This window comes from Podarcis bocagei, assembly GCF_964188305.1.
Source record: "Podarcis bocagei genome assembly, chromosome: 6".
NCBI classification, from domain to species: Eukaryota; Metazoa; Chordata; class Lepidosauria; order Squamata; family Lacertidae; genus Podarcis; species Podarcis bocagei.
The window spans coordinates 100,959,074-100,983,738 of record NC_138130.1 but is presented as its reverse complement, the minus strand read 5'-3'; the positions used below and the strand labels follow the sequence as shown (position 1 = coordinate 100,983,738).

General features: G+C 44.0%; 1 protein-coding gene and 1 long non-coding RNA gene across 6 annotated transcripts in view; one reads left to right on the top strand and one right to left on the bottom strand.

Moving 5' to 3' along the window:
* Positions 1 to 24,665, bottom strand: part of LOC308588838 — a 407,342-nt gene that overhangs the window by 233,285 nt on the left and 149,392 nt on the right. The gene's annotated exons all lie outside the window — the stretch shown is intronic.
* Positions 3,597 to 24,665, top strand: part of FCHSD2 (FCH and double SH3 domains 2) — a 153,246-nt gene continuing 132,177 nt past the window's right edge. Inside the window, exons 1-2 of one of the 5 annotated variants that reach the window (XM_081197350.1) lie at positions 3,597 to 3,950; positions 9,130 to 9,227. In XM_081197350.1, coding sequence (XP_081053476.1) covers positions 3,930 to 3,950; positions 9,130 to 9,227 — 119 coding nt within the window. In that variant the 5' untranslated portion in view covers positions 3,597 to 3,929. Of the gene's footprint in view, positions 3,951 to 8,838; positions 8,988 to 9,129; positions 9,228 to 24,665 lie in introns of those variants that run through there. The other 4 variants (XM_081197351.1, XM_081197347.1, XM_081197349.1 and 1 more) reach the window with 4 other exon arrangements.

The window sequence follows — 24,665 nt, the reverse complement described above, 5'->3', positions numbered from 1 at the left end:
GATCTGGTTTCGTTAGGCAAGGTTGGAATAAAACAGGGGTCAGTAAACTTTTCCAGCAGGGGGCCGGTCCACCGTCCCTCAGACCTTATGGGGGGGCAGACTATATTTGGGGGGGGAAATGAACAAACCTATGCCCTGCAAATAACCCAGAGATGCATTTTAAATAAAAGGGAACATTCTACTCATGTAAAAACACACTAATTCCCAGACTGTCCGCAGGCCGGATTTAGAAGGCGATTGGGCTGGATCCGGCCCCCGGGCCTTAGTTTGCCTACCCATGGAATAAAAGGTAAAGAACACCTGACAGTTAAGTCCAGTCTGGGTTTGCAGCGCTCATCTCACTTTACTGGCCAAGAGACGTTTGTCCGCAGTTTTTCCGGGTCATGTGGCCAGCATGACCAAGCCACTTCTGGCAAAACCAGAGCAGCGCACTGAAACACTGTTTACCTTCCCGCCAGAGCGGTACCTATTTATCTACTTGCATTTTGACGTGCTTTCGAACTGCTGGGTTGGCAGGAGTTGGGACCAAACAATGGGAGCTCACCCCGTCGCAGGGATTCGAACTGCCAACCTTCTGATCGGCAAGCCCTAGGCTCTGTAGTTTAGACCACAGTGCCACCCACGTCCCATTAAGGTTGGAATAGCCATTTATAATTAGTACTTTGCAAGAACTGGAGTACCTATCCATTCTTAAGGAAATCAGCCTTGGACAGATCCTGAAGCTGAGGCTCCAATCCTTTGGCCACCTCATGAGAAGAGAAGACTCCCTGGAAAAGACCCTGATGTTGGGAAAGATGGAGGGCACAAGGAGAAGAGGACGACAGAGGACGAGGTGGTTGGACAGTGTTCTTGATGCCACTAACATGAGTTTGATCAAACTGCAGGAGGCAGTGGAAGACAGGAGTGCCTGGCGCACTCTGGTCCATGGGGTCACGAAGAGTCGGACACAACTAAACAACAAGAACTGGAATGGTCAAGCCCCATGTATAGGAGCCAGCTCCTAGGGGCCGAGATGCCTGCACCCCCCCCCAATAAAATATTTGAGGGCTGGCCCACCCCAAAGTTGATGGACATTGCCATTCAAATAGATGTCTGTGCACCGTGTCATGTGATCAATTGTGCAGGGCAGGGCTTACTTGGGCCGTCCAATCAAGTTAGCACCCCGATTCCATGTAATTTGCATTTTGAGTTTGCCCATTGTTTGGACCTCTATTACAGCCTGGTAGATCCCCAGCACTATCCATTCTCCTTACAAAACGACAAAGACTGAAATCTTATATCCCTTTTACCTGAGAGTAAGCACCACTGAATTCAATGGGCCTTTCAGGTACTTTTGAGTAGATACAGTTAAGGTTGCACTGCCTTGTTTATTTAAAGAGAAGGACCATGCATGCAAAATCCTTGACATCTTCATGTAGGGCTGAGGGGAGCACTGCCTTAAAATCTGAAAGCCACTGTGGTGTAGTAGTTAGAGCAGTGGTTCTCAAACAAGAAGCATATTGGGAAACAAAAATTAAAAAACACCTATTGCTTGATTTATATCACAGAACACAACTACTTTATAATATGATCAAGGGACATCCAGAAAGTATAAAACGATACAGCTACATAAGAATGTGAATCATCCCCAAAATATAATTATAAATGAGCCACTTGCTTTTATACACACACACACACACACACACACACACCTGAAGTATGTAAACAAACTCAGCGAGAGATGTGAGCTTTCTTTTACAGGGTAATCTCATTTATTAGGTCTAATTTTGAGACAAACACACTCCCATCTCCTCATCAATACAAAGAAACCTTTCTCTTTTCTGATCTTTCATATTTGTCAGAGTTGAAAATCCTTCTTCACAACAATATGCTGTGGAGAACTTTAGAATAGGCAATGCTCCTGCTTTCATTTGAAAAGATATATATATATATCCATATTCTGCAAATTTAATTTTCTCCTATAGTATCCTATATGACACTGAAATGTTTCTTTGGTGGTCCTTGAATCTTCCCACACTTGTCATTCCATCCTGCCACACCAATGTGGTATGCCATATTCTTTGAGAACCACTGGGTTAGTGTTGAACTGGGAGACCAGGGTTCAAATTCTCACTTTGCCATGAAGTTTGCTGGGTGACCTTGGGCAAGCCTAAGCTATAAAGCGAGGAGGGTAACTATGTACACCACCTTGAGTTTCTTGAAGGAGCAGGCTAGAAATGCAGTAAGAAACCTTGGAGAGCAGGCTGTGCAAAATCTGTTCACTCTGCATCCAGCACACCTCCACCACTGGTTTTGTGGTGCCGGACACATGTACGTTGGCCATACCCCATTGTTTCTCATGACCTAATGCATTTTTAAAGCGTTAACCGCCGCCCCCCAAAAAATCCTCAGCTCTGATCTGAATTACGAAAAATAATGACTTTTATTTTAAATTGACCCTGAGTCTACAGCCTCAGAATAAGGCAGCTTGCCATGAACGCATGGAGGCTTACTACCCCGCAACCACGCACCGGATGACCGAATTCCCAGGCGATTGCACGCAAGCTCCAGCAGCGGGACCCCAACCCGATCACACGTGCATAGATAGGATCTGCAAATGTATCTCGCTTGCGCCTCCACGACTCGCTGCATTCCCAGCGTCTTTCCGCTAGGGGGCAGCAGCAGCCAAGCCGGCTCTCACTATTTAAGCACGCTCGCACTCGACAGCCAATAGGGAGGCGGGGCAGCGTCGGCGCGCGCGCGCTCCTTCCCCGCCCACTTAATCCGCCTGTCAGTCAAATCAGAGCGCGAGCGCCCCGCTTAAGCCCCGCCCCTCAAGACTCTCCCGTGTTTCCCCGCCCATTTCTCTCCCCGTGTCTAGGTGGTCGTCTGAATCGGCGGGATGCGGGGCTGGCTTGGAAAGACACCCCCTTTTTGGGGAACGAGAGAATGAAACGGAGACGGAAATCATTCGCGTTCTCGTTATCTCCCCGCGCCGCCATCCCTCCCCCCCCCGCCAACGTTGTCACGGATGTGAAGCGCGGCGGGTCCCCCTTCACACGTGCGAGGCGATGAAAAGCCGGTCCCGCCTCTGTCACACCGACACGCGCGAAGACGCCACCCCCTAGAAAAAATAAAATCCTATTTTTTTGTCCCTCATTTTCCGCCTGTCAGGCCGCCGCCTCCTCCTCCTCCCGCTTCTCTCCCCTCACAGTCCTCTCTTCTCCTCACGACGGTGCGGGAACCCGTATCCCGCTCCTCGCCTTTTCTCCCCCGACAAATCTCTCTCTCTTTCTACTCGCTCCCCTCAGGCCCACACGGGAGGGAGGCGGGCACGCGCGCGCATTCCGTTAGCTGGGCGGCAAAGCCGGCGGCGGCGGCGGCGCCTCAGTGAGAAGACCCCGGCGTCGTCGGCGCCGCCGCCTTTTATAACCTCGCCTTCTCGCGCGCCTCCCGCGCGCGCCCCCGACGCGAGGTCTTTCTGCCTCTTTCTCTCGCGCGCCAAGCTCCTCCCCCTTCTCTCACAGACGCTCGGCTCCTTCCCTCCGGCGGCGCGGGAAAGGGCGGGCCGAAAGCCGCGCCCCCTTTTCTTCCTCCCCCCCCCGGCGCCGTAGCCACGCCCACCGCTCGCTCTCCCTCTCTCTCCGCCCTGGCCACGCCCACCCGCAGCTCCCTCTCTCTCTCGCTCGCTTTCTGCCTCTGCCGCAGAGAGAGCGAGACGCGCCGGGGACCGAGCTGGGCCGGCTTCGCCTCCTCCTCCTCCTCCTCCCTCTCCCTCCTCCGCCGTCTCTCCCGCCGCCGCCGCCGCCGCCTCCTCGGAGCCGACCGTTGCCTGCTCCCCTCCCCCTCCAGCTCCCCTCAGCAGAGCCGCCGTTGCCTCCGCCGCCGCCGTTTGGGGCGGGGAAGGGATTGATGTGGAGGCCGAGAGCGGCAGCGCCGCCGCCTCCGCCATGCAGCCCCCGCCGAGGAAGGTGAGGAAATGGGGGGGGACTTGGAGGGGCAGGCCGTGCGGGGGAGACGGGACTGAGGTAAAAATTAAAACGTGGGGGGGGGGGAGGAAGGAGGAGAGGTGCTGCCCCCTCACAGGCGGGGGGGGCAGGCTGAATTGAGGGAGGGGGGCTCTGAATTGAGGAGGGGGGGATGCAGAGAGAAAGCCTTGGTTGCAAAAAGGGGGGACGGGTAGTGATGTGTGGGGAGGGAAAGGGGAGCGAACGAGAGGGGTGGTCCGTGCTTTAGAGAGGTTTAGCGTGGGGGGGGGAGAAGAGGGTCGTTGAAGGCCCCATGGGGGGGAGTGTGATTTGGATTTTGGGAGGGTGGGTATATGTGTGTTATAAATGCGTTGCATTTGGGGGTGCAGGGGCTGCAGAGGTGTCGCCTGCGGAGCTGGATTTCAGGGTGCGGGGCATGGCAGGCTTGGCTCTGTGGGGGTGAAGGCGGCAGCAGACAGGGACTTTTGATGGTGGGGGGGGGTCTATTAGCTGTCAGACAGGCTGCAGGAGCCTCTGAATCGGGATGCAGGTGGAAGGGATGCTTGGTGTTGCAGGCCGGTGGGCAAAGCCATAGGCTTTCGATTTTGGTGGGGGGGGTGGCATCTTGGGGGGAACAGGAAAGGAGGGTTGCAAAGGTGCTATTTGTGTGTCTGCTTGGGCTTCAGAGCTGCTTGTGGCAAAGGTGGCATAGGGCAGGGAGGTGCAGAAGACAGGCATGTCGCTGGGTCTCTTTCCATGAATTGAGGCTTTTTAATTTCAGGGGGAGGTACAGTGCAACTTGTGAATGTGAGCAAGGGTTGCTAGATATACAGTGGAACCTCAGGTTACGTATGCTCCAGGTAGCAGACGCTTCAGGTTACGGACTCCGCTAACCCAGAAATAGTACCTCGGGTTAAGAACTTTTCTTCAGGGTGAGAACAGAAATCGTGCTCTGGTGGCGTGGCAGCAGCAGGAGGTCCCATTAGCTAAAGTGGTGCTTCAGGTTAAGAACAATTTCAGGTTAAGAACGGACCTCTGGAACGAATTAAGTACTTAACCTGAGGTACCACTGTATTACTGGTGGAAGGTAGGTTGCTGTCCCTGTGGGACGACATACACTAAGCGTTTTGGAGGTTGGATTCAGATTGCAGTGGGTGGAGGTTGGTAGCAGGTTGCCCTGGGGCATGGAATTAGTGGGGCCTAAGGGTGCTTTTGACATACTGAGATTTGGGGTGTGTTGAGTGTCGGATGGGCTAGTGCCATGCAGGCTACCTAAAAGTAAGGGGCCGTTGGCACAGTGAAGGGGGCACGGGGCTTTGCAGCAGTGCCATATGCTTGCAGCTGAATTGGTGGAGGGCAGTGTGTAATTGGGATGGTTGTAACAGCAAGAGAACAAGCAGTTGTGAGGTGCTGAAGAGGTGGAGAAAATAGTTGCAGTGAGAGCTGTAGGGATTTTGAGCGTAGGCTGCAGAGGAATGGGAATTGTGGCAGAATATGATTGTTAGGGAGGCAAGTTGGCATCAAAAGTGTCTGAAGGCTGTGGTGGTCAGCTATGGCGATTTGGTCTGTTTGGGGGTCCGGTTGCTTGTAAGGGGGCAGATTGCCTGCCTTGGTTAGATATGGGGCTAAGTGCAATTTCTGGTGGATGCTGGCTGTCATAGGAAGTTGGAAACTGACTGGGTTAAATAGGAATGATCTGCACTGCAGAGAGCAAGGGGGAGTGGAAGGTAGGATTCTGGTATAAGAGGACTAAGGTCCTGATCAAAACAGCTATATGGATGCTTGATTTGCTGTGAGTGCTATGAGATTGGAAGGCTGCTGCTGTTTTAGGGTCGGGTCATGTTGGATCACACAGAACGGGCCACAAAAATATGTGCGGTGGATGCTAGCAGGGGTTGTAGCTCCATTGTAAAGCACCTTCATTGCATGTGCAAGGCCTCAGAAGTTTGCTTACAGGTACCGGTAATTGGCCAGGAGGCCTGCAAAAGACCTTGGACAGCTGCTGTTCATCTGAGTGCATATGTACAGTGCCAAATACACGAGCAGGATACCGAGGCAGCTCCTTAGGGATATAGGATGCATTAGCAAAGTTTGGTGACTTTGTGATGGCGGGGAAAAGAGGAAGTGAGTGTTGGTGACAGCATTAGAGAATAAAGAATCTTTGTGGTGTCAGGTGTCCTAAAGTTGACTTTGACTACATTGGGATGTTAGGAGGTTGGTCAGCTGTTTGCATTGCAGTCATATGATTCAAGAGCTCTGGTAGGTCAGGACAGCACCATGCTAAAGCCTCTAAAGAAATAAGAGAGGGTTGTAGATTCCTTTCTTTTGTGGTGCTTTTGCAGCATCTCTGGCGTTGACACCCAGTGGTGGGGATAATCACTTTGAGAACCTGGGCAGTGAGTTACAGAAGGACTATAAATAGCAATTCAGTCTACAGGACTCGGATGAGGGTGGGTGGAGTTAACCATTTGTGATATAAAAGGGGGAATGAGTAAGTCTCAAGAATTTAGGAGCCTGGATGGATCAGACCAAGACCCAATCTAGCCTAGCATTCTGTTTTCACAGAACTATGCACTGTGTGAAGTACTTCATGTTGTATATCCTGAATCTTGATAACCAGCTTAATTGCAAAGCCCTGAGTTCTAGTATTATCAGACAGCTTGTTTAATGTGATGCACGGGATTGGGGATAAAAAAAAGAATTCAAAAAATGCTTTTGGTAGTGTTAGGAGTGGGGTATAGTGCTGTAAGAGTTGAGGACATTACCCTTGAGATACCGGGGCCTGTTTACTAGAACTCTGTAAAGAGCTGCATATATATGTTTGTGTGTTTAAAATGGAACTTGGATGCAACCGAATATATTGGAGAGAGTGTGTGTGTTTGAACTGTGTAAAACAAAAAGCCTGAACTCCTCAGTGCATCAAGATAGCTTGTTATGTTTGGGGGAGGGAACAAGGATGCTTTTCTCTGCCACTCTGTTGTTTTGAGGGTGGACTTGGCCAGGAAGCAGAGTTTATGTTAAAGGCCATTCTAGTTTCCACTCTGTTTATATTGCATGCAAGTTTATGCATTGTGCACTGTGTTTCAATTTCACAAGGGGATTTTATCTCCATTCCATGGGTTAAGGCAGCTATGCTTGATGAATTTATTTTTTGTGCTGTTTGGATAAAATTCAAACATGTTCAGCTTTTTGGTTTTTAAAAAAAGAATACTGGATTCTCCATTTGTTTAAAAGTACTAAGTCTTGGCTAACTGGGCATAAAAGCTTGCCTCTTCGTGTTTTTCTAGGATTGGGGCATTCTTGTTGCTGGGGGAATATTTTCAGGGTTGGGATTGCCAGAAGAGGGGGAGGTGAGATTTCTGTTGCCTAGTGGATAAGATGGGGAAGATTGCTTTTGCTTGAGGGAAGGTCTGTTTCCCTGTTTTTCTTCTTCTTTCTTTCAGAAGAGTTGTGTTTTTTCTCTATATAATGATCTGGCTCAACATGATGCTAAAAGCAAGAAGGGTTAAAAGGTTTGAGCCTGTGTCTTTTAAAAAATGTTTGTGAATTTCTGTGGTGATGCCTGTAACGAGTCAGTCCAACCCCTGTCATGCTGCTAAGCGGCAGCTTGAAAAAAACATGACCTCAACATGATGTATTGATACGACACAAAGGTATATTTGACTGCTATATTCAGAAAACATCTTTAAGGATATTGGACTCTCGACTGAGATAATTGCATTTAAAGGTTGATGTTACATGGAGTCAACCAATGTGTAATTTAGTTCCATCAATTGCACCGTTCTACAAATCTAATTAATAATAATAGTAATAATAATGATAATATGTCTCTGAATACTAGTTGCTGGGAATTGCAGCCGGGAGATATGTTAAACCCACATCCAGCTTGCAGGCTTCCCAGAGGCATCTTGTCAGCTATCCTGAGAACAAGATGCTGAAGTAGATGGACCATTGGCAATTCAGCAGATTCATCCTGTGTTCTGGTGTTCTTCTTAAACCTCCTGAGTTTTGGAGTGCTTTACCTCTTTCCCCTCAGTATTTGCACTCTTGCTCCAAGCACTACAGAGCTGAATCTCTTGTTGCAAGTGGGTCCGTGCTTGGATGTTTAGAGAGAAGTGAACATATTGCTCGCAGTACCAGGAAGCAGTGATAGGCTGTGGGTATGAAAGTTTAAATTCAATACAGTGTTTAGAACAGAGAGAAATAAGGACTCACGTAATTCACATTATCTGCATTTTAAGAATAATTTTGAGAATCGTTTCAGTAAGCTTTTTTGCACCTTGGAATTCTGAGCACCCTCTCCCTCCTTGTTTGTTTTTTGCCAACTTCATATGTGACCTGACTGCAAGGTGACATCTCAGTAGCTCAAAGCTTGAGACTCTGAGTTCCCTTGATTGTTTGACTGTTTAGCAATCTGAAAACTTTGCTTGCGATACCATCCAAAGGCAAAGTTTTTTGCATTGTGCCAGCTTGAGGTATTCAAAATAGGATATGCAAATGACTTTACTTTGGCAAATGGTATGAATTTAAAAACTCGCCGATGTTAGTTGCTACAGTTGTCAAATTATAAAATGAGAATATTGTGGATTAGGGATCCATAAATTTTAGGCTGGCTCACTAGTTGGCCGTTATTTGCCTTTGCTTCTAACTTGTTCTCAAGCTCCATAGTACATCCTGGGGTAGCTTGGCTGAGTGGGAGAAGAGATTCGGAAAAAGAAAGAGGGGTGTTTTCTGTAATACCAGATTTGGGTAAAATTGTGAGAAACATTCTGCCTTCTTCAGAGCTCACTGCAATAGAGAAGTGGCTCCTACTCTTCCTTCGTGGTGGTGAGGTGCTTTCCGTGCTGACATTTGGTCTGCTTGCTTCAAATCATCATGACATGAGACCTGCTCCTCAAGTTTACTGCAGTTCAGAGAAAATTCAGAGGAGGGGTATGTTTGCTACATGGTGCCTTCCAGGAGTGTAGATCATATACTGTAAACAGATTGGTGGAGGGCATGCTGCCTATTCTACAAAGTTTGGAACTGCAATGTTTAGAAGTAAGCAAAAACATGTCTCTGTTCATGGAGCTTGTAATATGAAATAACATGTTCCAGAATCTAGCATCTTGAGAACCAACTTTACAAGACTAAAACAGATTTTAAATCACACCTTTCGCTATATGTCTTTTTATTTTTTAAGGTGAAAATCACTCAAGAGCTAAAACTTATCCAGGCTGAACAGATGACAAAAATTCAGGCCAAACATCAGGCAGAATGTGACTTACTTGAAGATATGAGGTAAGGCTACGACAAACACTCCCAGATTCCTTTCAGAGCTCCTTTTTGGAAGAACATTTGGGTTACAAAACTCCGGGAACTGACGATGGAATTTCCTCTTGGATTTCCTGCTTTTAGACTCTTAAAGCATTGACACAGCTGGAAATTATAACTGGAACTAACACAATGCATACTTGCTCAGTTTGAAAGAGGGGTGGTTATAAATATGTGTCATGAACAATCCAGGTCCTTCTGGCAATATTCTTCTTATAGAAAGCTCTCCGATGCTTCCTAGCTTTACCTTACAAATGTCTGGGTGTGGCAATTCACCTAAATTTCATTTAACTAACGTTTCTTAATTCAGCCTTTATGCAACTGTCTTTTATGTTGATCAGTACAAAATTCGTTTATAACCTGATCTTAAAGAGGAATTTCTTGTTCTTAGTGTTTATGCATTTTATTGTCAAAGCAACTATGGGGAGTAATGTGTATCTGAGAAGCATCTGGAGAAATAATCAATGGCTCCATTTAGAGACCATTGATTTCTAGGATGGACATGTTGAGGAATATTTAAATGTCAATAAACCTGTAGCTGCCCTTTCCCTCTCAGTACTGTGTTTCACTAACTGCGAATTCAAAAAGATTACCTAGGCTTACATAACAGCACATAGAAAAGGTGGAAGAGACAGATTAGAAAGTGTCGGCTTGATAAAGTCCTATAATCTGACAGTACTTCTGTATCACTGAAATTCTTCTAAAAAGTTCCATAGTCTACGAAGATCAATATCTTAACTAGTTAAACTTGCTTTTTATGGGAAAGATTGCAGCATATGTTATGTAAAAATAGCAAGTATGCATTATTGGTGAAATAAAACTTTAGTTAACCACGGTCAGGTTGATTTGAGTAGGATGTTTATAGGGATTACACTTTATGACCGTGGCACTTGGTTGCAAGTCCAGGAACTCTTCTCTCAATACTTTCTATAACATGACACATGTAAAGTTGTGATATCTAGGATATGTAATCATAGGGTCATCTAGTCCAGCCCCTGCAGTGCAGGAATCTTTTGTCCAAGGTAGGGCTTGAACCCACAACCTGGGATTAAGAGTCTCTGATTGAGCCATCCCAAGCAAATATGTCTGTTGTAATATAATATATGGTAAGTGATTGTTTACAGTCTTCAGTCTTTATCAAGCAAAAGACCTGTGCGGAGCAGTCTATAGTTTCATGAGGGATGTAGCTGCAGCCACCCCACCGCCTGCAAACAAATTCCCAGGATTCCTTATTTGGGGGGGGGGGGGTCCTCCATGTTTTACATGGAATGGCTATGTAGAATTTCTAATATGATAAATTGGGGTAACTCACACGTTCAAAATTTCAGGTATGCCCCTAAAACCTGGGTATTTGTAAATTCAGGCTTACATTCTGTTCTTTTCTATGTTAGTTTCTGAAGCATTGCAATGCAAGATAAGGGGGAAGATAACAGGTGCAACTACATAGAGAGCATCTGTAATAGAGAATTCGTTACCAGTGCTGATCTGCAAAGTGTTTCCGTTCTAGTTTATGAAAAGGATCTGCAGCTGGCCTGCCGTTGTTGTGGTTGGAGTTTGATCTCTTCTTCACTATAGCAATCAAAGGTTCAAGGTTCTTCGGAAATAACAAGACCGTACAGCATAGGCTCTGGCCCTTTTCCAGTTTTGAGGCTTTGGCAGGTTGATGAACACCACCCAGCATATGAGTGCTGGGGAACCTCTGACCTGCTGGATGCCGCAGCAGCTAATATTCTTCCAATACTTGTCAATATCCATGCCCTCTTCATGTGTTATAACTAGAACGCATCTCTGCCCCAAGACTGAGGGACAATCACAGTCCATCAAACTTGCACAATCTCATACAAATCCAGTTGTGAAACTTCTGCAGGGAAACAAGTATCCTGCCTAATAACTGCTAGATCTTACAACAGTTCATGCATTAAAATAAGACAGGCAGACACTAACCAAATGGTTCATCTACTTTAGGCTGTAGCTACCTTTTTTAAAACAACAACAGCAACAACAACAGAGACCTGGGCAACAGCAAACCTTGTCTTTCTGGTGGGTAGAATCAGATGCCCCCTGAAATCCAGATGGGGTGGTTTAGTTATATTTCAAAGTTCTCTTAAGATTCACTAAACTTTAGAGTGTACTGTTAATTAAGTGCCAGCATGCTCTTCTCTTTTTTTCCTCATCTAACTTGTTAAATATGAGCTGAAAAATCTGTTGTCTGCCGACAGCCAATTTTAAGATTCTGTGCTGTTACTGTTGAAAGATATTTGTAAATGCCTGAAACATAAGTAATCTGATTTTTCCAACTGTGCTTCAGTTGTCATGTGTTCCCATTCTGGCTGTGATAATGTCCATTCCTGATCATAAAGTTTTTGGACTGCTTTTAAAAATTATTTTGTAATTTTGGTGTCAAATATGCACTGCTAATTATTGCAGAATAATTGGCACTTCTACACTTAAATGTAACTAGCAATTCAGAGTCAGCACTGATTATTCAAAGCAAGTAGAATTAAGGGGTACTCTTAGCAGAACAGAGGTACATGGACAAAAGCGCATATCTGATTTAACATACAAAGGACTGTTCCCTTCTGCACATGGTAGTTTTGTTTCTATAGTAAGTCTATTGCTGTTGTTATTATTGGCTTAATAATTAGGGTCATATTATACATGGATGGTGAATGCACAAGAGTTCAGGTTCATGCTTCGGCTCTGGTCTTTGTGGCCTGGGTTCGTGTTTGGGCTCTGGTGTGGGCAGCCTGGGCTCAGTTTTGGGCTCTGGCATGGGCGGCCTGGGTTCAGGCTCTGGCTCTGCCCCAATTTCTTAATTGGGTTCAAAAAAATAGGGCTTGTTGGTCTTATTCATGGGGGCATCTTATACATGGAAAAATACGGTACTTAAAAATTCAAATTCAAATAACTCCTAATGAATGGATTTCTGCACCTATTGAGCAATGGAGGGTGATAATTTATGCTCTTCAGCAACTGAGATAGCAATAGAGGTGACAAAATGTTGCAGCGTGAATAGTATCTGTTCAGGGTTCCTGCCATTCCATCCCCCCTCCACCCGGTTATTCAACAGGCTTTGGCTGTTGAGCTGGAGTGGGGGCTTTTGCAAATTTTGAGGTTCCATTTGTGTGTGTGTGTGTGTGTGTGTGTGTGTGTGTGTGGTGCCATTTTTGACTACAATAAGAAGTGGCACTTGGGAGAATTGGGAGCTCTGTTATCATAGATGAAGTGCAACTGAACTTGATAAATGAGCTGTGTTCTTAAAACTGCTATACAGTACAAGTTACTAATTCGTGCTTTAGCAAATGTGATTAGTAAGACTGAGAACATTCTACAAATGTGCACACTTTTTTTTTTTTTTACTCCTGCAATTTGTTTGGGGAAATGGAGGTCCCTCCAGAGGTTACAGATCTTTTTCTGAACTAGCTTCTTTTGCAGTTGCCTTCTATAATGTAAATACACAAGGAAAATGTTTTGTTTTAAACATGAATCTTAATTTACTGTGCACTGTAGTTTGCAGGAATTTTTAGTAACTAGCCACATGGCATATTGTTGTGGAATAGATGACTTCTTTTGACTCCTACTGTGCTGTCCCAGATTTGACTTGGTGTTCAGAACTGTGTTTGTAAAAGAGTGGTGTTTATTTTTAACCACCTTGCTTGTACAAAAAGTGAAAGTAATCTGATGCTGGAACTTGAAGTGATACAAGCATGGAGGTGTGGATTTGGCATGGTAGCTCATCTTCACAGAGGGACAGAAGGTTGCTTGTCTTAGGAGTATGTGTCATGGCTTGTTTATAGATGAGCCAATGCTCTCTATTATGCACCAAAGCTCGCGTTTAATAATGTGCTCCAAAATGAATTCAGTTCTTTTTAGTATTTCTCAGCGGCCACTTTGCTGTAAACCACACCCAAATTAAAAACACAAAAAGCCCACAGATTAAAATATTAAGTCCCCAGCAGCTTCACATCACGGTTAAAATGTATAAATTAGAATGGGTTACCCATGCCATCCACCGGAAGAAAACATCTACTAAAACTGCCATGTCTTCAACAGGCAGTGAAAGAGCCAGGCAGACCTTTCTGAAAATGCGTCCTAAAAAGTGGGGGCTGTTTGGGAGAAGACCTGGCCTGAGCTTAACTGCTTGAAGGAAAGGCTGTAAAGTGAGGCCTTCCAGGTTTAAATAAGGCAGTGCATTCAACAGGTGGTATTCCTTTAGGAGCTTAGTCCTAGCGTTTGCTCTCTTTGCAGGGCTCGGACCTTTAATAATTCACTACAGTACAGTCGCATCTTAAGCACTTTTAACTTGGGTGATTTCAACCATATGTGGCTGAACGCTGGTGACTGAAATCCCACAAGTTAAATGCAAGCAAGGCAGAGAGCTTAAAAGCTTTTTTGTGCTGGTAAAACCTGCTGCAGAAAGAGCTTTTTAGCTCTCTGCCTTGCTTTGAGGGACAGGGAGGCCAAGGCCTTCTCGGCACGCTGCCTGCAGCGGCCCCAGGATGCTCACTGGGGAGTTTCCCCCCCAAGGGTTTAGATATACATGATAGAATTTTATTTGTATGCTGCTTTTCCATGGTTCAAACCATGCTCAAGGGCGGCTTACAACATGAAGAAACACATAATTGCAACATAAACTATCCAAAAACACACAAGCAAATTGAACAATTTCCACATAAATCATAATATCTAAAAAACAAACATCAGTAACAGCAACAAACCCCCCTAAGCAATACTTGAGCCCAAGAGTCTGTTTATCGGCTTATGTTTTGTAGCTGGAGTCAGTCTGGGTCCTGCCTTCCAGGACTCACAGCCACATGCATTTTTGCATATAAGTGCAACCCTTGGAACCAAACACCTGCATAAGATACTGTACAGTATTCTGTCCTTGAACACTGAGATAAAACTAGTGGTGTAGGCTATAGCCACACAATTAAGAACTCTGCTTCCAGCAGAGGCTTCTGTAAATTCATCAGATGGTATGAAACTGATAACTGTCTCCAGCATCTGGCAATCATAAATTAAGCATGTCACCTTCAGAACATTAGGGTTCTTTTCAGCTATCCTGGCCAGAGCTATTGATAAAAAGACACATCTTCCATTGATTTCTCTATTTCTTTTCAAAACAAACTGGCTGACTTAATGCCAACCACTGAAATCCACCCACCACTTCCTGAAGCTCTCCTGGCTTTACCATGTCTTCAGAGGAAGGGAGTTGGTAAACATGAAATAGCCACATGAAAGACAGAACACACCCACTGCAAATAAGATTCACTTCTGTACAGATTCTTCATGAGGCATTGCCTGAACAGAGGTTTTATTATTGAAGCTTTCTCACTGATAATGTGCTTTTTTTGAGCACTGACTTACTGTCTATCTTTTTCACTCTATGAATTGAGCTACTGGGTTTTTCCGGGTTGCATGTATGTGTTTTGCCAGTGCTGGAATGGAATAATAGTAAAATTGAAAGGAACCCAGGCACAATTTGGCCATCCAGTTCAACTCTTGTAACTTGTGACTCATCACACCAAATGGGAGGTAGGGGGCGCTTGGTGGGTCAGTAAACATTTTGTTCTTGCTGCCTGTCTGGAACTACAATGCCAGGGGGATTGTCAGGCATCTGACACCCCCCCCCCCAATATATGCCTGGCTTGCAGCTTGGTAGGTCACAAATTGTGTAAGACCCACCTACCGTATCCTCTGCCCAAATGCAGGGCCATCCATCCACCAACCAAATAAAGCTCAGCTCCCTTACCATCTATCCATTAATTTTGTTGGCATCCATCTGTCTCCAGAGAGAATGGAGTGTACTTTGGGGGGTGAAGTCAGATCCCACTGCATTAGTAGTACTGAAGTGACCTCCCCGAGGCACAAGCCTGGGCAGTGTGTCTGGAGGTCCTGAGAGGCCCAGATAACAAAATCTCCCTCTCAGCCTCGCTTCGCAGTCCAAAGAAAAGCAGAACAATACATTTAGTACCAGCTTAGCTGCAGGAGTTGCTGGAACGAGGCGTACAAGGCACCATCCAACCATCTTAGGGACGCCACTCTAGATTTCTGTAGGATTTACTCCTTAGCCTTTTCTTCTCATGAAGATATCCCACAAGGCAGCAGAGCTTTAGGATCCATTTCCCTTTCCCTAGGTGGGCTCCCTTCCCAGGTTGATGAGCCCCATCTGCCCCTCACTTCCCTCTACAGCTCATGCAGAAACCACCTTCTTGACATCGGACCCGCTATTGGTCTTGTCTGCGCAATCTGCCAGAGCCTGTCTTTGAATGCAGGGATAGTCCTTAACTCACTGAGGGTTTAAGACTCATTGGCTACGCTCACCTGGTTTAGCCGGCCAGTCAAAGCTAGAATTTACTATGTACTAAGGTAAAAGGTAAAGGACCCCTGGACAGTTAAGTCCAGTCAAAGGCGACTATGGGGTGCAGCTCTCATCTTGCTTCAAGTCGAGGGAGCCAGTGTTTGTCCGCAAACAGCTTTCTGGCTCATGTGGCCAACATGACTAAACCACTGCCAATCATTCTCAAATACATAAAAGCTTGGTGGGTTATCCTTCCATCTTTTATGTCACTGCAAAAAAATAATAAGTGTAGATAAAGAATACTTGGTTATGTGGTTTCTATCCAACAAGTATCTCAGTAGGAGGCAGGAATAGATTAAAGTACTGTATCTAAATTTGGAAAGAGCCTAGTCCTACAGAAGTTTGAAATTATGGGGTGAAATCAGAAGATGCTACATACTGCTAACTCAGGTATCGTAAGATAGTTATTCTAGGGCAGCAAATCATGTTTTGATTATTGGGTATATGTCTTAAACGGAATAACTGAGTATAGCCTGTCATTGATGATGTACCTAACAAAACATAAAAGCATCAAAGCAGAAACATTATTTCATTACATTGTTGTAACAATGTTAGTTAACAAGCGACACAGATCCAAGCACTAATTAGAGAAATATGTTCAAGAAATAGACTTCAAAATCAAGATGCCTATTGGACATAGACTGTGGCATTGTAGAGACTCAACATGGGAATAAAAGCAGTTATTGAATTCAATTTTCTCCTAATGTATAGAAATTGAAGAACAGGGTGAGAAAAGGGTACTTGGAGAAAAACTCCTACAAATAAAATGTGCTTTGAATAACTGTAATTCACATCATCTTTAACACATATCTTAGCAGCTACAACTTGGTTTACCATGTGAAAAGGATCAGAGGTGAACATATTAAGGTCTTCTGCTCTTTGAGTAGATTTTAGTAAAAAAGCACTTTCTTTCCACTAATCAAAGTCATGGCTCTAGAAAGAATTATTAAGACTGATCAGATTTCTAGGCTCTCCTTGCACTGAAGGTTTTTCAAATACTATTGATGTTTACCTTGTCCTGTTTCCAGACACCAGCAATCTAAATTTCCTTTCCTTTTAAACTTTCCAGTTACAAGAAAAGCTTCTGAGTCTGCCTTCCAGCCTTAGCATTTTTTGTTTACTGTAGAAGAGACTGCCTTGTGTTTGGGAATGCACCTGAGCATGTAGTGGAAATCTTAAAAGCAAATACGTTCAGCTAGCAGGCACAACTTAATGCGTTGCGTGAGCCATAGAATACAACATGTACAGCAAATATGATAAACAGGGATCTGTGATCAGGAATCTGATTAGAGGAAAGAGGGAGGAAATTGAGAAATGCAATACTTAGTGGCTGAGTTGTGAGACTACAGCTTGCTGTTTGATTTGCATCTCTTTCAAAGCAAATGCTTTAACAATATTGAGCAGGGGAAATGTTATATTGAAAGGACATTAATGCATAGCATGGACAGAGCTCTGGATTTTGCTTCTTTTTGAAGGAATTAAATTAAAAGTGTTGGTGCCTTTCAGTCGTACTCTTATTACAACAGACAGGTAATTTTTGAAAAACAGATAATATTTCCTAGGTTTCTTTCCTTGGGGGCACCTAATACAGTTTCTGCCACTCCTTCATTCTCCACCATAATTATTTTCTTACTAATGCCAGGTCTTTTTTTAAAAAAAACACACACCAAAAAAAGCACACCAAAACACTCTTGAAAGAAAATCAGCAAATCTAGCAATTATTCTTCATTATAGTTACCAGACTATTTTATATTCTAAACCACTCTGTGATCTTAGGATGAAGAGCAGTGTAGAAATGTAATAAACAAACAAAGAAACAAACATTTTACTTATTTGCTGGTAGCCTCTAGACGGTTCTTTGTGCCAGAGTTTGTGAGTCCAACCGCTTTCCCTACTAGCCTTAGGATATTTGGAACACTAGTAGTTTCAGGGGTGAGATCATCCAGCATTTCTTTCTATTATTACTAGAACTTTCTAGCTAAGGTCTTATAGACACATGCTAGTCAAAACCCTCCATGTAACTTCAACACCATTGGCATTTCAAGTTCTCTGAAAGACATGCTGGTCGCTAGTTTGCTTTTCATGAAGCTGTTTTGTTTTGAAATGGAGCAATATTTAGATCACACATGTTGCCATTTATTTGTTTTATTTATTGGTTTAAATTTGTATATCACCCGTCATCGGCAGATTCTCAGGGCTGTTCACAGCGTAATGCAATATAAAAGCACAAAATACACAATAAAAACAGGAACAGAAAGACACAAACCAATAACCCCTCTCCCTTCCACCCATACAGTATGCATACTGGATCCGTTTCAGTCGGGACTTAGGCCTGGGTTTGGCACAGAAACTGCTTTGGTCATCCCGTATGATGACCTGTTGGGGGAGAGACAGAGGAAATGTGTCCCTGTTAATTATCAACATCTCAGTGGCTTTTCATACCATCAACCATTCTATCCTTCTGGAGTAGCTATCCTACTTTGCAGGGTTGTGGGATGACACTGTGTTGTGGTGGTTCCAGTCCTACTTGGATGGCTATTTCCAGAGGGCGATGCTTGGCGAGTGCGACGTGGCCCCTTGGAGCCTTCAATGTGGGGTTGCTCAGGGTTCAGTTTTATCCCCCATATTGCTTAACATCGACATGAAACCACTAAGTGGGGTCATCCAGAGTTTTCGAGCCTGTTGTCAGCAGTATGCTGGTGACACACAGCTCTGCTTCTCATTTACATCTGAAGGTGGGGCGGTGGATGTGCTGGACCATTGTCTTGTCTCAGTAATGGCCTGGATGAGAGCCAACAAACTGAAGCTCAATCCAGAAAAGACTGAGGTGCTATTAGTGGGTAGTTCCCTAGACCGGACGGATGGGAGGTTGCCTGCTCTTGATGGGGAGCAGATATGTAGTTTAGGGTACTTTGGGATCCATTACTGTTGTTTGAGCCACAGCTGGCCTTGGTGACATGAAGAGCCTTCCATCAGCTTTGGCTGGTGGCCCAGCTGTGCCCCTACCTGGGCAGGGATAGCCTAGCCTCTGTCATCCATGCTCTGGTGACTTCTAAGTTAGATTACTGCAATATGTCATATGTGGGGCTGCCTCTAAATACAGTCCAGAAACTTAGGCTGGTGAAGATTTACATTAATCTTGTCTCTGGAAAATTCTGTATCCCATAATATAGCCTCGGGAGATTTGGTAGATTAACTTTGATCGCAGTGACATTTTAGCCAATATTTGGAACTATGGGTTGGAACCCAAGAACCATGAGTGGAGTTCCATTTGTGAATGAGGCATTCCTGCCCCTTCCCTCCTGGCTGTACACATATGGGGCAGCATTTTTGTTAGTACAGTGGTGCTCCGCAAGACGAATGCCTCGCAAGACGGAAAACTCACTAGACGAAAGAGTTTTCTTGTTTTGGAGGTGCTTCGCAAAACGAATTTCCTATGGGCTTGCTTCGCAAGACGACAATGTCTTGCGAGTTCCTGCTGTTTTTTTCCCTCCCCCCCCTTTTCTAAGCCGCTAAGCCGCTTATCAGCTGATCCGATCAGCAGATAAGCCGCTAAAAGCCACTAATAGCGCTAATCCATCAATGGGCTTGCTTCGCAAGACGAAAAAACCGCTAGACGAAGAAAATCACAGAACGGATTCTTTTCGTCTTGCGAGGCACCACTGTACAAGGGTTAATGCTCACATAAGAGGATTTCCTGTTTCCCCATTAATTTCTCTGGAGGGTTTGGTGGAACCACAAAATTACTTTAAAGGGGTATTGGGGGATGAAAGGGGGAGATAATTCCATTGTCGCACCAGCACAAGATTTTTCCTTCACATTCTGCTGAGCGCTATATTGAATATAACCCTTGGTTTCAACTAGCATGTTAGATTTTCTGAGTTGAGCCCAAACCATTGCCCTGGGGATTAGTGAATAATATAGATGGCCTTGGCAGTTATAAACCCTCCAACCTGGCACACAACACCCTTTTAAAGAAAAAAATATACATTTACTTCATTGTTTATAACTAATACTTCATTGTTAACAATGATGGGGTCCAACCCTCCTTTCTGGAAAGTTTAAATGTTGGTTGCAAATTTCCATAGTGGATATTACAGTGTTTCTTGCTATAATTCCTATAGATTGCTATCTTGCTTTGACTACAGAATACCAAAGAGCCAGCCTTTTGTTTATCTGTGACATAAATTGGCACCATGTGGTGTAGTATATCCGTAAAATGGGTGATGTATAGGTGACATGTTCAAAGATTATGATAACACGAGGGGACAGATATCACATGGTTCTGCTTTTTCAATGAAGTGTTTGTGAAGCTTGCAGCTGCTTCAGATAGAATTGTGTGTCAAGTTAAAACTGCACCATACCGGTATGCTTTTGGTATGTGCCATGGAATGCTTTGACTTCATGAAACAGTACCTTCTTTTATCATCTGCAAATCCAAACATCAGTGAGCACTGTGACCTTGACTTCGTGTCTTAGCTGTAACACCTTTGCAAATATCAAAATTCAGTTCTATGTCCATACAACTGTTCTTTCTTTTCTAATGTCATGTGACTCCACCAGAGTACACAAACATTGGATCACAAGTGTAAGCTACTACAGCTTAAAATTTCCATTCCTTCCAAGACCTGAACAGATACTGCTTGGTTATCGCTTGGCGGGCTCATACTTCTTCTGTATTGTAGATCTGTGAGATATAATGACCAGGAGGGGTGAGCAATGAGGTGGTCAAGTTGTAGAAGACTCCAAATTGTTTGTGTGAGCAATGAACACAAAGGGATTTCTAAGAGCTGCAAAATGATCTCTTGAAACGCTGTGAGCAGGCAAGACAATGGCAAATGTCATTCAGTGAAAGCTTAATGCGATGCACACTGGGACAAAAATTCTTCTTTCAACTATACACAGATATAGACTGAGTTGATGGTGGCTAAGCAGGAAAGAGGTCTTGGGGTAATGAGGGATTGTTCAAGGGAACGTCAACCCAGTACACAGCAGCTGTGAAAGGCAGATTCCACACTGAGAATCATTAGCAAGAAGATCAAAAATAAGCCCACATTGTAATGCCTATATAAATGTATATCATGTTCACTCTTAGAATTTTGTTTACAGCTCTGGTTGCTACACCTTGAAAATCTTGAGAAGGCTATCCTGCTCATGTCCTGTTTTTGGTTGGGTGCTGAGAAGAAGATGCTAGACCGCATACTGTATTATTTTTCCAATATTCTTCCCACCTATGCTTTCTGGGATGGCAGTGGGTGTGTTGTGCATGCAGAATCCTCCAAGTTCACAGAGTGCATCAGACCAATGCTCCATGTCATCCAGGTTCAGTACAAGAAGCTGGGTTTTGCTGTATGAGCTGTCAACACTTTGGGTCCTTCCTATATTCAGAAGCTGCCCTCCTCTATGTGTTCCGTTGTGATCTTGACCTCTCAACTTTCCATCAAGCTTGTATGATGGGGTATCCTGCAGTTCTGGCACTCCTTCTGGAGATTTGCCAATAAACTCAAGCACTTCCCAGAAGTGCTGCAATACATTTTTATTTGCACTGGCATTTATAATTGGAAGGTCATTCTCATTCTGATGCTATCTTAGTACATTAATAGGTGTATCTGATGGTTCGCTGTGGACACAGGAGGTTCCTGAATCACAATGAGTGATGACATTTCTTTCTTGGAGGAAAGAGCTGCTTTTATGCTTGACTCAGAAAGGGATACAGGATCACATGTGCAGTTTGCATGCAACTCTATTCCAGGGTTGCAGGTCTTCGCCACCAGTGGAGGCACTTGATAGTTTGACCATGTAGTCAGGCGGCTGTTGAATTCTCTGCTGGAACTGGTGAGATAGTAGTTGCAAAACTCACATGCTTGCTCAAGTAAACTTTATATGTTCTTAAGGATGCTCAGACTTTTTGTTAACTCTCAGGATTGAGGGGAGCTTTAACAGAAAATACCTCTTCAATGGTTTTGCCAGTTAATACCGGATACCCAGAGGCTGTTTTCCACTGTTAAACATGTTGGTGGTACATGAGTCTCCAAGGCTTGTAGGGTACAGGTGGCATACTTTGTAGTCCAGGCATTGAGCCAGCCCTTGAGTTCATCTGGTGATATATATATAAACAATATGTGAAGAGATAACCCATTGGATTGTTGTATCAGCATTCTTGTTAGAGGGGCAGCACTAGCTATTGCCTGCTAATTCTTGGAAATATGAGAAAGGATTGATTTTGTAGAAATTACTTGTATTACTTTTGTTCTTTGTTCAATAAAAAATTAATTAAAGGGTAGCTTAATACTGTCTAGACCAGTGATGGCCAAACTTGGTCCTCCAGCTGTTTGGGACTACAATTCCCATCATCCCTGACCACTGGTCCTGTTAGCTAGGGATTATGGGAGTTGTAGTCCCAAAACAGCTGGAGGGCCAAGTTTGGCCATCACTGGTCTAGATGAAGTAATTACCCACAGCAAAAGCCAGTTAGGGCTTTTATGATATATTTCTAGCATATTTGTCGTTGTGTATATAAAATCAAGCACATCTGTTACTAGCAGCTTTCATTTTAATGTCAGCAATTCTATGATTACCTTCTTCCATAGCTACCCCGCCCTGCCCCTCCCCCCTGGGAAAAACCACCAGTCTTGGTACTCCATTGTGTCTAGGATGAAATGTTCTTCTAAGCATTTGATGTACTCCAGTGTCTTTCTGATGAAAGCAGAATTGCTGCCTAGGATTTACTACTTCTATTGCTAAGGGAATTCTAGATGCCCCAATCTGATTTTTTTTAAAGCTTTGTTGCCAATAGCAACACATTGTAATCCTTTACAGTATGTGGCTTATCCATTTTTAAAACTGTTACACAGACTAGAATATTTTTCCTCTTGGTGTTTACATATATATATATATATATTCATGCTGCTGGGGTTAGAAGGTTTTATATAGACCTTACAAGTCCTAAATAGATACGGTGTCAGGACAATAGAATCTGACTTCTGCATGCAAAATCTTGGGTGACACAGTTTCTGTGCTAAAACGAGACGTCATTTAATTGCTTCTAGTAAAGCTATAAAGCCAAGTTTACAATTTCACAGTGTTGTAGCTGACTGCCACCTGTCCTGTATTGTTGCATATGGCTTCTGGTCAGTAATAAATGACAGCCAGGTAGGAAGAATAGATGTTTCATACTGGTTGAACTTTTGCATTAAACCACAGTGAAAAGACAATGGTTAGTGAAGGAGTTGTCAGTCCCCATGTTTAGTTTTATTTTCCAAGGAACTAAACGGGAAACCCTCCGTGGCAGAAAGATTTACATAATAGCCTTTATAGGGGTAGTTGCTTTTTAGAATTTGGGGCAGTAGAGTGAACACAGTGTGTCAAAGACAGAACTTCATTTCCCAACTTAAGATGTAACTGGCTGGACCTCTTGAAACGAGATGGTTTTTATTATGTGCAATGGTCTAATATTAAATATCTATAGGTAATCAAAGGAAAACAACATATCTTCCGCTTGGCAGCAGAGAAAGCAGCTGCGTGCACTATTAAAGTGTTTTATTCTTTGGAACCTGAGGCAGTCTAGGTTATATAATAGTCCTTGCATAACAGAACATGAACCAACAGGAAGAAAATATTATTTCTCAATGTAGACTTTTTGTTTGCATTTACAACCTGGCAAAACTTTACATACGAAAAGTCAACATGACCTTTGAAGCATAGGACCAGAAGGAAAATAATTTTCTGCATTACGTTTAAAACTTGTCCTGTACCTCTGAAGAATCTTGGAAGCATTTTCAAATGTTAATGGTATAAAAGAATGAAACAAGCAAAATCTGCGCATTCAAAAGCGCAGAGGGTGACATCCAGAAATGAAGCCGCAGCCAAGTGGTAAAACAGCAGGCTGGAGGAATGGCTTCTTGTCAGCTGTGAGGTTCACTTGTTCCAGTTCCAGGCATCCGGAAATATTTTGCCAAAACATTGCAAAACAACAAATAATCCCAAAGTTTGTTTGTTTATTTGTTTTAAAACTGCCTTTTGCTTTTGGAGCCTTGAGGTTCATGTGTTCTCTGCACTGCTAACCTTTTCATAAGCATAAGCTGAAGTTCCCAGGCATTTTGCTCAAGCTGAGAGCCAAGGGCTTAACATTGGAGAAGTTTCTTGTCAAATACTGCAACATTCACGATCAAATAATACAAACTGACAAAAAAACCCCAACACTGTTTAATGTGGGGGTGTAGCAAAGCGCAATAGTGTGCAAAGGCTTTCCTGCAGAAATGGTTTGTGGGTGCCTGTTGAAACTTGCACAGTCAATTGCATATACATTCGTTGAGGGATACAGGTGAGCTACACTGGTAGAAACTGCACTTTTGAGATTTAAGGACCAGTTCATGCATGTATACCATGTCTTACAGTCAGAGCTTGAAGGCTTGCAAGCCAGCGTGTAAACTCACTCCATCAAAATACCGCGTGTGATGGTGCTGTCTCTGCTGTGTGTTTTGTAATGGCTCATAAGCAGTGCTTTTTTTCTGGGGGGACACAGGGGTACACGTACCCCTAAACATTTTGTGAATCTAAGTTCGGCCTCATTGAGGGGCAGTATTTCAATATGAGTAGGAAAATGAGAGTGCCCCTAAACATTTTTTTAAAGAAAAAAAGCACTGCTCAGAAGCAAACTCAGGTCATCAAATGACGTGTAAAGTAACCCTAATAAAGCTGGAATAGCCCTTGGTGGTTGTATTCAGGGGTCCACAATTTGCGGTCACCTAGATTTTACTCCTCCCTAGCTCAGTTTGAACCCTTGTTCCTACACTACACAGTGTGTGGCATTATTTTCATCACATCAATTTGGTATTGGAGAATGGCTTGGGATCCCAAGAATGTTTCAAAAAGTGGAGGCATTGTCAACTATAAGGGATGATGTGCCTCTTTATTACGCCATTTCTTGGTGGATTGAGCATATATCACTTCCATGCGGTTTCTTGAAAATCTGTCATGTGGGAGAGATTGCAGGGAGTGGGAGGCAGACTGAAAAAGACCGTGTCAGGGCCTGCCTCAGTTGT